At 40.1% G+C, this 16204-nt stretch overlaps 1 protein-coding gene and 1 pseudogene across 6 annotated transcripts in view; one reads left to right on the plus strand and one right to left on the minus strand.

Annotated features, from left to right (window-relative positions):
* DENND5B (DENN domain containing 5B) overlaps positions 1-8080 on the plus strand; it is a 212911-nt gene extending 204831 nt beyond the window's left edge. For 4 of the 6 annotated variants that reach the window (XM_073788864.1, XM_073788867.1, XM_019935613.3 and 1 more), the window contains 2 exons: positions 1373-1547; positions 3072-8080. In XM_073788864.1, the coding sequence (XP_073644965.1) occupies positions 1373-1547; positions 3072-3255 (359 nt within the window). In that variant the 3' untranslated portion in view covers positions 3256-8080. Of the gene's footprint in view, positions 1-1372; positions 1548-2249 lie in introns of all 6 variants that reach the window. The other 2 variants (XM_073788866.1, XM_073788868.1) reach the window with 2 other exon arrangements.
* Positions 8081-12255: 4175 nt separating this feature from the next.
* Positions 12256-15826, minus strand: LOC101319480 (cytochrome c oxidase subunit NDUFA4 pseudogene; annotated as a pseudogene).
* Between the last annotated feature and the right edge of the window lie 378 nt (positions 15827-16204).

The raw sequence follows: 16204 nt of genomic DNA on the forward strand, positions 1-16204 counted from the left end.
TGTGGAGGGCCTTCTAGGCCTCTGGAAGCACTTTGTTCTTTGTACTGAATGGTATGGGAAGTCCTTGGAAGGCCTGGAGCTAAGGAGTGACATCATATAATCTGTGTTTTAAAAGGATCACTCTAGTTCCGTGCTGTCCAATATGGTAACCAGTAGTCACGTGTGGCTATTTAAATTGGCTTAATTTAAATTAAGTTTAAAATTCACTCCCTCAGTCACACCAGCCCTACTAGTGGCTGTAGAATTGGACCTTGCAGATGTAGAATATTTTCATCATCATGGAAAGTTCTACTGGAATGTACTGCTCTAGCTCGCTAAACTTTGTGTTCTTTATTTTGCTATGCAGGTTCTTCTACAATTCCCAGTTTCTTTAACAGGGAGATTAATCATTTCATGTTTATAAATAAGGCCTGGATGAAGTAGTTGATTTTATCCAATAACTTTTAGACAAAGAAAGGAAAGTTGACAGAGCTAGGCCCCCTAGAGTGGGTTTTTTTTTTTTCTTTTGGAATGCATAGACTCTTACTGCTCCTGCTTCTGATATGTATATACATAACTCTTCCTCAGATTTTTTTAAAAAATAAATTTATTTATTTTTGGCTGTGTTGGGTCTTTGTTGCTGCACACAGGCTTTCTCTAGTTGTGGCGCACGGGGGCTACTCTTCGTTGCGGTTCGCGGGCTTCTCATTGCCGTGGCTTCTCTTTGTTGCGGAACACGGGCTCTAGGCACACGGGCTTCAGTAGTTGTAGCACGCGGGCTCAGTAGTTGTGGCTCACGGGCTTTAGAGCGCAGGCCCAGTAGTTGTGGTGCACGGGCTTAGTTGCTCCATGGCATGTGGGATCTTCCCGGACCAGGGCTTGAACCCGTGTCCCCTGCATTGGCAGGCGGATTCTTAACCACTGCACCACCAGGAAAGTCCCTCTTCCTCAGATTTACTGAAGCAGTTCCATTTCAAGGATTTTGTTGCGCAGTGTTAGCCAGCCATTCTATAACTAGAACAAAGGGCACCACCTCAATGGATACCATGTCTTTGCTACTTTTAGAAGGCTCCAGTCTTAACAGACAAGTTCATGGGGTTTTTTTTCTTTGCTGTCAACTGCCATTTCTTGAAGGTATTCTAAAGAGAGTAAACTTTCCAACCGTCTGGAATGCAGTCTAGATTAGAAAATAAACTCCTGGGAGCATATTGTTCTACCGTGAAACATGGGCCTCTAGAATTTATTGTGAAACCAGGATAAAGTAATGGTTGTGGTTTTAGGACTGGCTATAATGCAAAGTGTTGTTAGTATTTCCAGAATAAACCAAGTGATTCATCTTTTTTTATTTGAAGTATTATGTGTATTGTGATACGACTCTGACTTCCTTCTCCAGAGAGAGCAGTTGCTTATTTTGAAACAACTGACCAGATTCTAGACAATGAAGATGATGTCCTCATTCAGAAATCATCCTGCAAAACCTTCTGCCACTATGTAAATGCTATTAATACTGCACCCAGGAACATTGGGAAGGACGGCAAATTCCAGATTTTAGTTTGCCTTGGAACACGGTATTAAGCCAGTTCTTGACTTTCCCTGTCTTTGTCACATGTTGAGCAAGAATTTAGAAAAGATTATACCAGATCATGCCCCTTCCAAAGCTCTCCCGTGGGTTTCTTTCGTACCAGATTTTATGAGACTCCTGTTTATTGGGTGCTTGCTATGTGTCGGGCAGTATGTTCAGTACTTCACGTACATTATCTTATTTAACCCTCCTGTTACTTCACCACCACCACTGCATGAAGTAGCAAGCGATATCCCCACTGTATAGATGAGAAAATAGAAAGTAGACAGCTGGAAAGAGGCAGAGCCAAGATTTACACCTAGTCGCCCTCCAGAGCCCAAAGCTCTGAACCGTTACACAGTACTGCACCAGAGGTGGGTGGGTAAGTAATAGGTAGATTGGTAGACAATTAGACACGCCAGCACATTCACACATATATATTTCCTGTATAGAGCTTGTATAGTGTGTGTATGCTACCATGTTGCTTTAATTTTAATACATTGTGGAATTCTTACTATCTAAGTAATTCTTACTATGGGAAGTCTTCTCCTTAAGACAATTTCCTACCCCTTTCTTTTTTTTAAATGACGCATAGGAGCTGTACACACCATTAATTTTAAAACGGCTCTCAGAATTCTAAGAAATGAACCACATAGATCTTTAGAAGATGTTTTATCTGTGCAATGTTTGTTTTCTTCTAAACCCCTAGAAGCCCCAGCAAGAGGTGCAGGATGGCCTAGCTGCCTTGTCTTGAAAGCTTAGCGAGAGGTGCTCAGTGAGGATGTCTTAGCTACTTAGCGACAGATAGCTCATGTCAGTTTAATCAGGAAACACTGAAGATTGAGATCCTGTCCTCCTGAAGCAACTGCTTTACTGAGCTAAGTTCTGTATTTCTTCTTAATAAAAGCTGCCCAATTTCAGCTGTGTTTTTTAAAGTTCCTTTTGAGTATGATCCTTATCTCCTTTTATCTCTTTACTGTTCTGATTTATTAGACCAGCGCAACCCCTCTTTTGGTTTATAAAATCTACTTCATGTTTTTCTGCTTTGATTTTGTTCCTTACCTTGTAATGTTGTGTAAATTAAAAAAAAAAAGTGCTAGTCCCTACAATTAAATGGAAACTTTCTTCACAAAAGGTCAATATACTTTGGCATGCCTTGCCACAGATGTCTGATTAACATCCCTGTAAAAAAAGAATACAGAATGGCATTCTGCCTTTTTTTAAAGTGGTAGAATCAGAATAGAGAATTTCTTTAATACATCTAAGTCCTTATGGCCAACTTGCGCAGACCCACTTTTAGAACCTGATGGGGTTCCTCGTTAGCTTACACTGTCTCATTACCTTATCTTTTTAACCAGTCATTATCCAGCTAGTTGACTTTGGTTTTGTCTTTGGTGACCTCAGAGCTTGGCTAGATTTTTCCCCATCCAGTCCCACACCCACACCTTCCCGTCGTCAAAAGCTCCAGTGTGTGCCTTGTTCTCCAGCGAGGGCAGCAGTGCTCAGGACTTGTTTCTGTTTGGGTCTGTAGGGATCGCCTGCTCCCACAGTGGATTCCGCTGTTAGCTGAGTGTCCTGCCATCACCCGAATGTATGAGGAGAGTGCCCTCCTGCGAGATCGCATGACCGTCAACTCCCTCATCCGCATTCTGCAGACCATCCAGGACTTCACTATAGTCTTAGAAGGCTCACTCATCAAAGGAGTGGATGTGTAACCCAATTAGCTAGAAACTCGCAGTCCAGACCCCTTGTTCCTGAGCCTTCCCCAACGACGGGGACCGATTTGGACTTGTCTGATGAGGTAGTGAGTCACTGCAGGGGGCAACACACCGTATCCCCCAATTTGAATAATGCTGACACTACAGACAAGGTAAAGTGCTGTATTGTAGTTCATTTGAACCTGGAATTTAGTATAAAATAGAGTATTTTCATGTGTTAGATGTGTGTAAATATGCTCTCTTCTTTGAGAAATTATATTACTCTAATAAGATAACTTTTCTTAGATTGAATATTCCTGTGACTTAAAATAAGTAGCTTAAAAGTATTGGGAGGTGGGGGGTGGGGGGAGGAGAAAGAGTGGTGCTAGTCAGGAAGAAGCCAGTAAACATGTAAATACAGTGCAACCCAGTGGGGCTTTTTTTTCCCTCCCGGTATCACAAAGGAACTCAGAATGCATTGTTATGTCGTAACCAGCCATCCTGGTGTCTGATCCTTTGTATTGTGAATGTAAACAGCTTTACCTACTGTAGGGGATAGTAGCCCTCACTTACAGCTTTTAAGTTTCACATGGTTTCATACATTTGAATTGAGCCACTTTTCCAGTCTTTTGGAAAAATTTTTTCCGTCAGCACAAGATATGATTCAAATATTTTAAATACTGTACCCCAGGAGCTTGGCTAAACTGGAAAGAGAACACACAAAGCCCTGAGAAGTGTGTTAACTTGTGGGATTATAACTTCTTTACACTTTGGAAAGATTAGCCTAGACTAACTTCATTCTTGGCATTTTTATTCTTGTTATTTGAGGTACTTTGGGGAGATGTGAATTTCAGAGTGTTGGCCTCATGGTCTTTAGAACTGCAAACAGCAATTTGATTCTGTACTTTTAATTTGGCCATCTCAACCCTGCAGTGGTCCCTTACCTCTTAAAGATAAACACAAACACGGTCTTTGTTTGGTTCCAATCACCCGCCTCCCCTCTCCCGGTGCACATCCCCCCTCAGGAAATGGAAAGAATGTTTAAGAAGGAGGAGGGCCCTGTGTGGCTTGGAATGTTTTTGTGAAAGTATTTGTTGACCATGATAATGCAAATAACAGAAGAAGAGAGAAAGAATGAACCCTTTCTGGGTGTTTCAGGGCAAGCTTTATGTTCTTTTGTAAGCAGGGGTGAAAATGGAAAACAACTGGCCCAGAGAAGGTACAGGCCAGTACTGACAAAATGGAAGCGAAACAAGAGGCAACAATTTTAGGAGACCAAACATTGTAACTTTCCAGTTTGGTATTTTTTAAGGAAGTTAAATAAATTTGGTATTAGCTCGTTACCTTAAGTCTTCATCTTATGGTCAGTCCTTTAAGTCTAATTAGGCATTTGCACGTTGTTAGCAGGGAAATTGCCTCAGCAGAGCTCCAGATTTTGTTCCCAGGTGTGGCTGAGAAGCAAAGCCATGGCCGCTCAGGACCCTTGTGAAATCTGAGGGTCCAGGCTTTAGCCAATAGCGTTGTTTACCTTTTTTCCTGGAAGAAGAAACTAATGATACAAGTGCCTCACTCCCTTTATCAAACACTGTATTCAAGCAAGGCACACGCCCTTTTAATACGTGACTGAGTACTTGAGGGTAGGGAGAGTTGAAGGCAGCATTTAGAAACCCATGGAAAGGGTTTAAGAAGATGGTTCTGGGTGACCTGGGTAGACCAGAAATTTGTTTGCCTACAGCTGAAGTTTGTCCACAGTGGTGTGGCTGTTCCAGGGACATGGAAAGTCTGTTATGGGAGACATCCAGAACCTGTTGCACACTAGGCACTTACTGTTTCAGTGATGAGAAACCACAGCGTGATCCAATCCCGGATTTTGTCATTGTTACCCTTTCCAAAGGCCATGCTTCTGACACATTCTGGGCAAACAGAGAGATGGCTTAGGTTAGCAGGCTAGAATTGAGTCCTCTAGTCTAGCCTTCTCATTTTACAGATGGGAACACTTAAGGGTCAGAGAGATTAAATACTTACCCGCACACCTGTGACAACACAGAGTCTAGAATTCATGTTTTTTATTACACCAGGCTGCATGAGACTGGCCTCCAAGGCATTCATATTAATAGTCTTTCTACCCTTGGTTTATTCATCCACCTATACAGGTAGCACAGGGATTAATATTCATTTTAACAAATTGTCCTTAAGTTATAGAGAATTACACCTATTTTAAAAAGTAGGAGCAGGAATTCTCTGGCGGTCCAGTGGTTAGGACTCTCACTGCCAAGGGCCCGGGTTTGATCCCTGGTTAGGGAACTAAGATCTCACAAGCCTCACAGCGCAGCCAAAAAAAAAAAAAAAAAAAACTAGGAGCAAAATTGGATTTTGGACCTGTGAATAATACCAATACTTTAAAAATTAATACCTCCCAAAAGAGTTATACCTAAAGTTTCATCCCACTTTCTATTGTCCGACTATAGTAGTGAGATGACCAATTTCAAAAGAAGGAATCACACCAGAACTGACACATCCTCTAGAATGCTTGGCCCTTTAGAGTGGTCACCTTGGGAGTCCATATATGTATGCCAGTGGTAAAGCCAGTGCTCCAGACACCTGGGGGACCTCCTTATGAGCTGCCTGAATGACCTACAGCCCATTCTTTTGAATACTGCCAGTGATGGGAAACGGTGGCCTTTCAAAAGAAATTTAAAATTTGAAACAACAAAAAGTCCTTAGGTTACAAGTTGATGAATGAAAAGTAAAGTTTGGGGTCACATAAGAAACACAATTCTAAAGAAATAAGACTTAGTTCTTACATGGCTTATAACTACCTTTGAGCCAATATCAAAATATTTTGAGCGGGACAGTAGCAGAATCCTTAGAATAAATGTACATAGCCTTCTAAGCTAACTTCTGAAGGTCATTCAGAGGTATACTTTCTGCTCTGTTAACACTTTATTTTTTTTTCCTGTTAATACTTTAAATTAGTATATTGCTTTATCATCACACTTCAAAGTTAAAGTACATAAAAATCAATTTTGTAATTGACCTTTTTTTTCTCAAAATAAATTAAAAGTAATGCCTGGAATCATAATTAGTATTTTCACATAATAATAGTTAAGAAGAAATTGTTTTAAAATTAACTTGCCAAAAATATTATCTCTTGAAACATTTATCTTCCAAGTGTTTTTCAAATGTCCTGAAACTCCTAATATCAACCTTGGTGACATAGTAGCATTACACCGACATTGGTATTATGTGTGAGACCCTGAAGCTGTGCCCTGTCTGGGGGCTTACCAGCGCCTTAATAATGACTGAGGCTCAGTGTGGAGTAGTATAAAGTAGGGTTCTCAGTGGAGAAAAATGGGCTGCTGAGAACAAAAGGAAGGCCTCCCAACCTTATCCATCCTCTTTCCCACTGGGGGCAAGAATTTGATAGAAGAACCTAAAGCTTGCAAAAGTTTATGATTTCCCTCTAAAATTTATTTTAAATATTTCACACATTTTGTACCTTTTGTAACACTATGGTATTTACTTTAACATGTTTTTTAAGAAATCATTTTAATGAACTTCTGTCACACTATATGAATGATACAGGGGAAATACTGAATTGCTCGTATTTCCTTTTTTTGGCAATAAAGCACTGTAGTATGTAAATGTAAGTAAAAGAGGGATAGAGGCTATACATAACAGTTCATGTGTAGTAAATGTTGACACCTCTGAGATATTTTGAAACATGAGGCAACAGACAAGGACCTCAGATTCCCCAGGGAAATATTTATTTGACAGCATTGGAAGTGTAACTCTTAATGATGAAATAGCTTCTTTCTGCTAAGAATTATGATTTTTTCAGTAGATTTTCATTTTGAGAACTGTGAGTATTTTCTCTGTGAGGTTTACAGAAACTAGTCTATCTTTTTCACCATTCAAAAGGACAGTCTGAACCGTAGCTATTTACATTTCAGTATTAACACACCTTCACTGATTGAGAATGGAGTCTTGAGATCATCTCTACTTTTTTAAAGTGAATCAATCCTATTTCCAAGTCATCCGTGTCATTTGAAGTCCATGTTTCTTATATAAGTATTTGTTACATTACCTTTTAGTGTAAAAGGAGGCAGAAACAAATAATAAGCTACTAGGTCTCTTATTCCTGTTAAAATACATTTATAAATCTCTTGAATCAAACTGATTTCCAAGCTTTTTGAAGAGGGTACCGATGGAGTGAGATCAGAGTAATCCAAGGAGAACCTCATCCTATCACATCTTACTAGACATGATTGTCCTCTCAAGGACAAAATAAAGATTGGCTCCAGAAAGTTATCACATTGAGCAATTAATACCAGAGTGAAAAAAAATCGTCAAAAACAGTCTCCTCATTTGAAGGAATCCAGGGTATCCTTGGGTTATGTGGGAGGGAATCACGCTTGACCCAATTACCTAAATGTATTTACATGTGGCGCAGCCTTTATTCCAAACACTAGACAGATCTTATTAAAAGTAGAGAGGTATGGTAAGAGTTCCTGTTGTCAATCAAATGAGGGTGTTAAACTTATAAAAAGAATTCTCTGTGTTACACTTGAACCATGTATAAATGTACCCTGTGTATCTTTTTTTTTAAATGAGCATTTCTGCATTTAAATTATATTGTTTTCTTTGTATTGTTAACAAAATGCATCAGAACTGGATTTTTTTTCTCATCTGAGCATACTTAAAATTTAAAGAGTATTGTGATATCAAGCACTTTAACATATGTATCAGAGAAACTGATGTGGGTTTTTCAGGTTTTGGAGTACATTTAAATATGACTTTTCATGCTTCATTCTTTACAAATAAAACTGTGGGGTTGATACTTTGTTTTGCTTCATTTTTATAGAACCTTAATACTGAGCAGTTCACAGGGCAAGTGACTCCAGAAAGTAGAGGGATAAAACCATTATGAGAGAAAAAACTACATAAAACCATTATGTAGTAGAAATATAGCCTGCTGGGCAACTGGTTATCTAAAAGGGGTTAAAAAAAAAGAACCCTACCTCACACCATACAGAAAGATCAATTAATTCTTGGCTTAACAACCTAAATGTAAAAGGCAAAACAAACATTTTTGAAGAAAATGTAGAATGTATTTATGAACTTGGGAAAGGGTAGTATTTAAACAAAACACTCAAAAATAACTAGATTTTTAGTCTGTAGCAAAAATGAAAGGCAGAGATTCCTTGATTACCCACTATATGTTAAGCATTACTTTAGGTTAAGGACATAAAGCAGTTTAAACATACACGTACATCAGATTCCTGCTATCATGGAATTTATATTCTAATGGAGGAGTTACACAATAAACATGACAAATAGGTAATACATATAGTAGTTAGATAATAACAACAAGCAAAGAAGAAGGATTGAAAGTATAGTTGGGACTGCTTAGAGATGGACTGCAATTGTAAATGGGTTAGCCAGGGAAAACCTCACTGAAAATGGAGTTGTCTTTAGCAGAAATTGGAAAAAGCGTAAGAGAAACAAATTTACAGGAGGAACATCGAGAGCTTACTTTTGGCAGTAAGTTTGGCATGCCTGATAGACATCCAAGTAAAGATGCTGATAGACAGTTGCACATATGGATTCGGAGTTCAGGGGAAAGTAATGGTGTGTTTGTCGGGGTCCAAATCAAGAAACAGAAATCACACAGCAATTTGAAGAGGGGTAGTTTAATATACAGAACTATGTTAGAATTCTCCAGAGAAACAGAACCAACAGGATGTGTGTGTGTATGTATATGTATATGTATATATAGAGAGATTTATTTTAAGGAATTGGCTCACACAATTGTAGAGCCTTGGTGAATTCAAAATCTGCAGGGTAGGCTGGTGGGCTGGAGACCCAGGGAAAGAGTTGTAGTTCGAGTTCAAAGAGGTTTGACTGGCAGAATGCCTTCTTGCTCTATTAAGGCCTTCAACTGATAGGATACATTATGGAGGGTAATCTGCTTTACTCAAAGTCCACCAATGTAAATGTTAGTCTTATCCAAAAAACACCTTCACAGAAACGTCCAGAATAATGTTTGATAAATATCTGGGCTCCATGGCCCAGCCAAGTTGACACATAAAATTAACCATCACAGACTACTGTAATAAGAAATTGGAATTATGGACTATTTGCTATTAAGCAATGAAAAGAACTCTAAAGAATACAAGAACAGCATATATAGGAAGCAGCCACTAACCGTAGGGCTGAGGCAAGGCAAACCTAAAAAAGCCCCCTCCCCCTTAGGCTGAGAGTCAGACTTTTAATATTAAGAGGGCACAGCCATGGCCCACTGGATGGTAAAGAAGTTTACTGAGATGCTGCACCAGTGCCACTTGTTTGGAATCTGCTGTCAGGCACCAGGGAAACATCCATGGAGAGGTGGCATAGCCCAGAACTTGCTGGGAAACCACTGGAGAGGGTGCCAGGGAAGCCGTCCACTGGTGAATTCTATCAAAAATTTAAGGAAGAAATAATGAAAATTCTAATCAAAGTCTTCCAGAAAATGGATGAGGTATGTGTTAGTTTGCTAGAGCTGCTGTAACAGCAGCTGGCTTAAACCACAGAAAGCTATTTTCTCACTATTCTGAAGGCTAGAAGTCTGAGATGAAGGTGTCAGCTGGATTTGTTTCTTCTGAGGTCTTTCCCTTGGCTTATAGATGGTCGTCTTACCTCTGTCTTTATATGGTCTTCTCTCAGTGCATGTCTGGGTCCTAATTTCTTCTTCTTACAAGGACACCAGTCATATTGGATGAGGGCCAACCCTAATGACTTCTTTTTAACTTAGCTCTTTAAATACCCTACCTCCAAATACAGTCACATTCTGAGGTACTGGGGGTTAGGACTTCAACATATGAATTCCGAGAGGACACAATTCAGCCCACAACAAGGTAATACTTCCCAACTCATCCCATGAGCCAGCATTACCCTGATACCTATATCAGACAAAGAAATTACAAGAAAAGAAAAATACAGACCAAGAACTCTCATGAATGTAGATGTAAAAATTCTTAACAAAGTGTTAGTAATTCAAATCCAGTGATAAAAATGATATGTCATGACTAATTGGGGTCTATCAAGGAGAGCAAGGTTGGTTTAGCATTCAGTCAAGGAATATAATTCACCACAGTTACAGATTAAAAAATAAAAATTTATATGCTCATCCCAATATACACAAAAAATTTTTGACAAATTATAATGTTCATTCATGGTTTAGAAAAAAAACCCCAAAAACTCAGTGGACTTCCTCACCTCAGATATACTGTGTTCATGGATCAGAAAATACTGAAAGTCATCTGCAAAAAACCTACAGTTAACATCATCCTTTATGGGGAAATGCTGAGTGCTTCCCCCATAAGATCAAGAACAAGGCATGGATATCCACTCTTAATACTTCTGTTCAACATTGTACTATAGTTTCTAGTCAGTGCAATAAGACAAGAAAAAAAAGGCGTAAAGTTTGAAAAGAAAGTAAAACTGTATTCACAGATGACACGATGGTCCATGTAGAAAATCCTATGGAATTTACTAAAAAGTTACTGATGCTAATAAGTGAGCTTATCAAGGTTGCAGGATATAGAGTCAATCTACAAAAATCAGGTGTATTTCTATATGCAATAGCATTGCAGTGCAAATCTGAAATACTTGGGGATAAGTTTGACAAAAAATGTGTAAGACTTGCTCACTGAAAACTACTGAGGGAAACTAAAGAAGTCCTAAATACATGGAGAAATATAGTGTGGTCCTAGGTCAGAAGATTCAATATTATTAAGATGTCAGTCCTCCCCAAATTGATCTATAGAGTCAATGCAATCCCATTCAAACTCCCAGCAGTCTTTTTCGTAGAACTTAACAAATTGATCCTAAAATTAATGTAGAAATGCGAAAGCCCTAGAAGAGCCTAAATAACTTGGAAAAAGATAAACAAACTCGGAGGACGTATATTACCTGATTTCAATACTTACATTAAAGCTACAGTGATTAATAAATACAGTGTGGGGAAATTGAGGTAAAGTCAGACAAATAGCTCAATTGAACAGAACAAAGAGTATGGTAATAGACCCAAACATATATGGTCAATTGCTCAACAAAGTTCAAGGGTTATTAAGCGACAAAGAGGGTAGTCTTTTCAGTGAATGGTCCTGGAACAATTGAATAGCTACATGTAAAAGAAATGAAGTTTGATCCACACCTCCCACCATATACAAAAATCAACTCAAAATGGATCATAGATATAAATGAAAATCCTAAAATTAAAAAACTTCGAAAGAAAACACATGGTAAATGACCTTGGGTTAGGCAAAGATTTCTTAGATATGAAAAAAGATACAGTCCTTAAAAAACATTGATCGAGACTTCCCTGGCGGTCCAGTGGTAAAGAATCTGCCTTTCAATGCAGGGGACGCCGGTTCAATCCCTGGTCGGGGAACTAAGATCCCACATGCTGCAGGGCAACTAAGCCCACCCGCCACAACTACTGAGCCCGTGTGCCTCAGCTAGAGAGCCCACATGCCACAAACTACAGAGCCCACACGCTCTGGAGCCCGCGCATCACAACTAGAGAGAGAAAACCTATAGGCCACAACTAGAGAAAAGTCTGTGCACCACAAATACAGAGAAGCCCAAGCGCCACAAGGAAAGATCCAGCATGCCACAATGAAGATCCCGTGTGCTGCAAATAAGACCCAATGCAGCCAAAAATTTAAAAAAATAATAAATAAATATTTTAAAAATTAATAAATTAGACTTAACAAAAATTAAGGGGCTGCAAAAAAAAAAAAAAAATTAAGGGGCTTCCCGGGTGGCGCAGTGGTTGAGAGTCCGCCTGCCGATGCAGGGGACACGGGTTCGTGTCCCGGTCCAGGAATATCCCACTTGCTGCGGAGCGGCTGGGCCCGTGAGCCATGGCCGCTGAGCCTGGGCGTCCGGAGCCTGTGCTCTGCAACGGGGGAGGCCACAACAGTGAGAGGCCCACGTACCGCAAAAAAAAAAAAAAGAATGTATGTATGCTTTTGTTTTTTCAAGTTTCAGACATTTATTAATCAGTGTAAATGCCAACACAATACACCAACGTGATTTCATGTATGTAGAGGGGAAATATTTCCTGGTTAATTAGAAAATTTTACAGATAACTTCTGGAACACCTTCATTCTAAGCAGCTTTATAGTCAAACATTTCATTTAGAAGTCTGTACCTTCTTTCTTCAGTTTGCTGTAATCCACATTCACTGAGTAGAACATATATTGATCACTGGGATTCAATTTCTTCTGGGTTCTGGGATATTCTTTCTGTTCCAAATGACTGAGCAATGCCAGATACAAGACATACAGTGCTGCTCTGGTACCTCCGGCTCCAATAAATAACGAAGAAAGAAATCAAGCTTGTATGCTTCTTGGCCTAACCAAGGATCTAGTGGAACATATTTGTGGCAAAGGCCTTTGGCCTGAAAGGAGACGAGAACAAATCTGCCAGGCCCCAGACTAAGTAGTCTCTGCCCAAATGTACACTCTTTGTGGGACTTCTCTGGCGGTCCAATGGTTGAGTCCGCACTTCCACTGCAGGGGGTACAGGTTCGATCCCTGGTTGTGGAAGTAAGATCCTGCAAGCTGTGGCCAAAAAATAATAATAATAATAACTTTGACATATACCTACCACATGATCCAGCCATTCTTTAGGTAATTAAATACTGAAGGGAAATAAAAGCATATGTATATGTCTACACAAATACTCACACATGAATGTTAATCACAGTTTTATTTGTAATAGCCAAAAACTGGAATCAACCCAATTGGCATCGACAGACAGATGAGTGGATAAATAATTTGTGAGATAGCCATACAATGGAATACTATTCAGCAATAAAAAAGAGTAAGCTATTAATATATGAAGCAACATAAATGCATCTAAAAACAATTATTCTGAGTAAAGAAAGCCAGGCAAAAAATGAATGCATACTATAGGGTTCCATTTGTATAAAATCAAACCAAAAATGCAAATAATCTATAGTGACAGATGACAAATCAGTTGCTGCTTGGAAATGGGGGCTGAGGGGAGTTTGACAGAGGCCCAAGGAAACTTTGGAAGTAACAGATATATTCATAATTTTAATTGTGGTGATAATTTCACGAGTACATACTCATGTCAAAACTTAACAAAATTGCATAGTTTAAGTAAGTGAAATTTGTTGAATGTCAATAACACCTCAAGGATTTTTAAAAATCTAACTGAAAAGTTGAGAATACATACACTGTAATTAAAATGGGGTTTAAAAAAAAGGGAAAACCCAATAACTTGATTTACCAATCATTCCCTTCTACCTCATTCTATGGGCTTCTAAACAGGTGTACCATCACCTGTTTATCCACAAGCACTAAAGACATCTATGCTAAAGATCGGAAGCAGGTCAGGTAAATCTAGATAAACCCAACAAGTGCCTAGCATGAAGAACTGCAGGCACACGACTGCAGTCACAGTTACACACTCCTTCAAAGAAAGCCAACTTGCATTTTTGCTTCTAGGTTTCTACCTGGCATGCTGTTGTGATTCTTTAAACTCCTTTCCTTAAAACCCTTGCATGGCTGTGTCAGTTAATCCCAAACTATTAGATCATGGTCCTACCCAAACCTAACCAAGCCCCCTTTCCCCATGCAAAGGTCTGCCTTAGACCAGTCTCCAAAACCTTAGTAAATATCCAGGCTCCGCCCTTTGCCCTCTGACAGGTTACTAAGACTGTGTCAAGGGAAAGCTCTTCCTTACTGTGCAAGCAATAAACAGAATGTTTCCATGTTAATTCAGGAAGCCAGTATTTAACATTACTGATCGTGTATATTTCCTCTTCTGAGTTATTTTAGTAATCTTTGCCCATTCATTTTTAATGTCTGTTTTGGCTTTGATTTATAGTTTAAAAACATTTTTGATAGTGGGAACCAGCCGCATAGCACAGGGAGATCAGCTTGGTGCTTTGTGACCACCTGGATGGGTGGAATAGGGAGGGTGGGAGGGAGGGAGATGCAAGAGGGAGGGGATATGGGAACATATGTATATGTATAACTGATTCACTTTGTTATAAAGCAGAAACCAAAAAAAAAAATCATTTTGAGCGATTCTTTGCTCTATACGATGTCAATATTTTCTCTTTCCTTTTAATTTTTGGTATTTTTTGTTGCACAGAAAACTTAAGTTTTCAATTGTTTAAGGTTATTATACATTCCTTAAAAAAAAAAAAAAAACAGCTTCTGGTGCCATACTGCCTGGGTTCAAATCTCTACTGCTTAACTATCTGAAGACCCTTGTTTTGTCACTTAAGTTTCTGGGAACCTGGTTTCCTCATCTGTCTCCCCACAGGAATGTAAGCTCCACAAAGGAGGCATTTTTGACTGTTTTGTTAACTGCTGTAGCCCCAGCTCTGGGAACAGTGCCTGATACATAGTGCTCAGTAAATATTTATTAAATGAATGAATCTACAAAGCCAGAACAATAATCTTATTTACCTCATAAGGTTGTTATAAGAATGAACTAATCCTTGTAAATTTTAGTCTAGAACAATGCCTGGCACACAGTAAGAGCACAAGAAATGTTAGCTCCCCCAACCCCCAATCCCAGAATCCTGCCTCTTTGTGAAGTCTTACCTGAATACCCCTCCCCCACCTTCCCTCCTCCCTTTTCCACTCCCACCAGATTTGCCCACTGTCCCCCCACCTTAGCAACACCCGCTTGGCACTTGGAATTCTTAACCTATGGGCAGCTGTAAGCCCCTCTGAGCATCCAAGGAGAGCTATGAACACTCTCCCCAGAAAAACGCACCTGTGCACATACACACCTGTACAATTTCAAGGAGCTCATTGGACCCTGACACTAAACCGCCTTTTTAGATTCCTGAATTAAGTAGACCTTAATGTCGAAACTCCTTATTGCTTTGTAGCAGCAAACCTCAACAGGTCCCAGGAAATTTCTCAGAGCAGATCTTAGCTGCAAGGATCAAAGTCCAAACTGGGTGTCAAGATCTGAGCTCCGAGTAGCAAATTTCTCTCTCCCTTTGAGGAAAGGACGACGATTGTTCCTTCCTGACTGCCCCTTCAGAGCTAACCCTTCACCCTGATCTGACAAGGAAGGGCGCTGTGGAGGACGAGGGCTGGAGGAAGGGGGCTCTAAATGGAAACAGGAGGCCCCAGTAGATTCTAAGACCATCCATAAACTTCGGCAACCCCGTTTATTTATTTCAGTCTCCCAGTTGGTAATTAATAAACCCTTACCACCATAATGACCCGAGTTCCTGTCTTCTGCAGCAGGAAAGAGGGGGTAAAATGGGAAACTGTCCCACTGCCTTTTCAGGAAAAGAGGAAGACTGGCCGGTATGCAGGTGAAGAGCCCTGGACCTGGCGACTAGCCGAGCGACTTCCTGTTAAGTTCTGTAACCTTCCTAAGCCTGTGTTTTGCGCTAAGAACAGGAACAGCAGCATGAACCTCATACTTTTGTTGTGAGGTAACTAAATCGACTACACACTGTTTTGCACCTGGAAGCACCCAATAATTATTAGCTGTTATTTATTACTATGAAATAGCAACTCAAAAGAAGGGCGTTGCCTGCTTACCAACGCGGTGGGCCTGGAGTCGGCCCAGGGGAAGGAGGGCAGCGTGTAGGGAGCTGGCCTGGGGCTGAGCCTGTGCCACCGCCCGGCCTCCCCGCCAGCCACAGGCCCGTCAGCTTCTGTACTGTTGCCCTCCTTCTAGCTACACGGCCCCTTGCCTTTTCTCTGTCCTGGAACTCCCCAGACAGAGATGCGCAGATCCTCAAGGGGTTCACCACCTTCCCCTCCCTCTAGCCGCGGCGTAAGACTCCTTCATCTACGGATGTTTCTGTCACAGAGTCAGAAATTATTGGACTCAGAGAACCTGAAAGATGGGTCCAGCCCTTTCTTTCTTTATTCTGATTAGAAACAGTCCAGAGGTGATGTGATTT

This window comes from Tursiops truncatus, chromosome 11 (genome assembly GCF_011762595.2).
Source record: "Tursiops truncatus isolate mTurTru1 chromosome 11, mTurTru1.mat.Y, whole genome shotgun sequence".
In the NCBI taxonomy this organism is placed as follows: Eukaryota; Metazoa; Chordata; class Mammalia; order Artiodactyla; family Delphinidae; genus Tursiops; species Tursiops truncatus.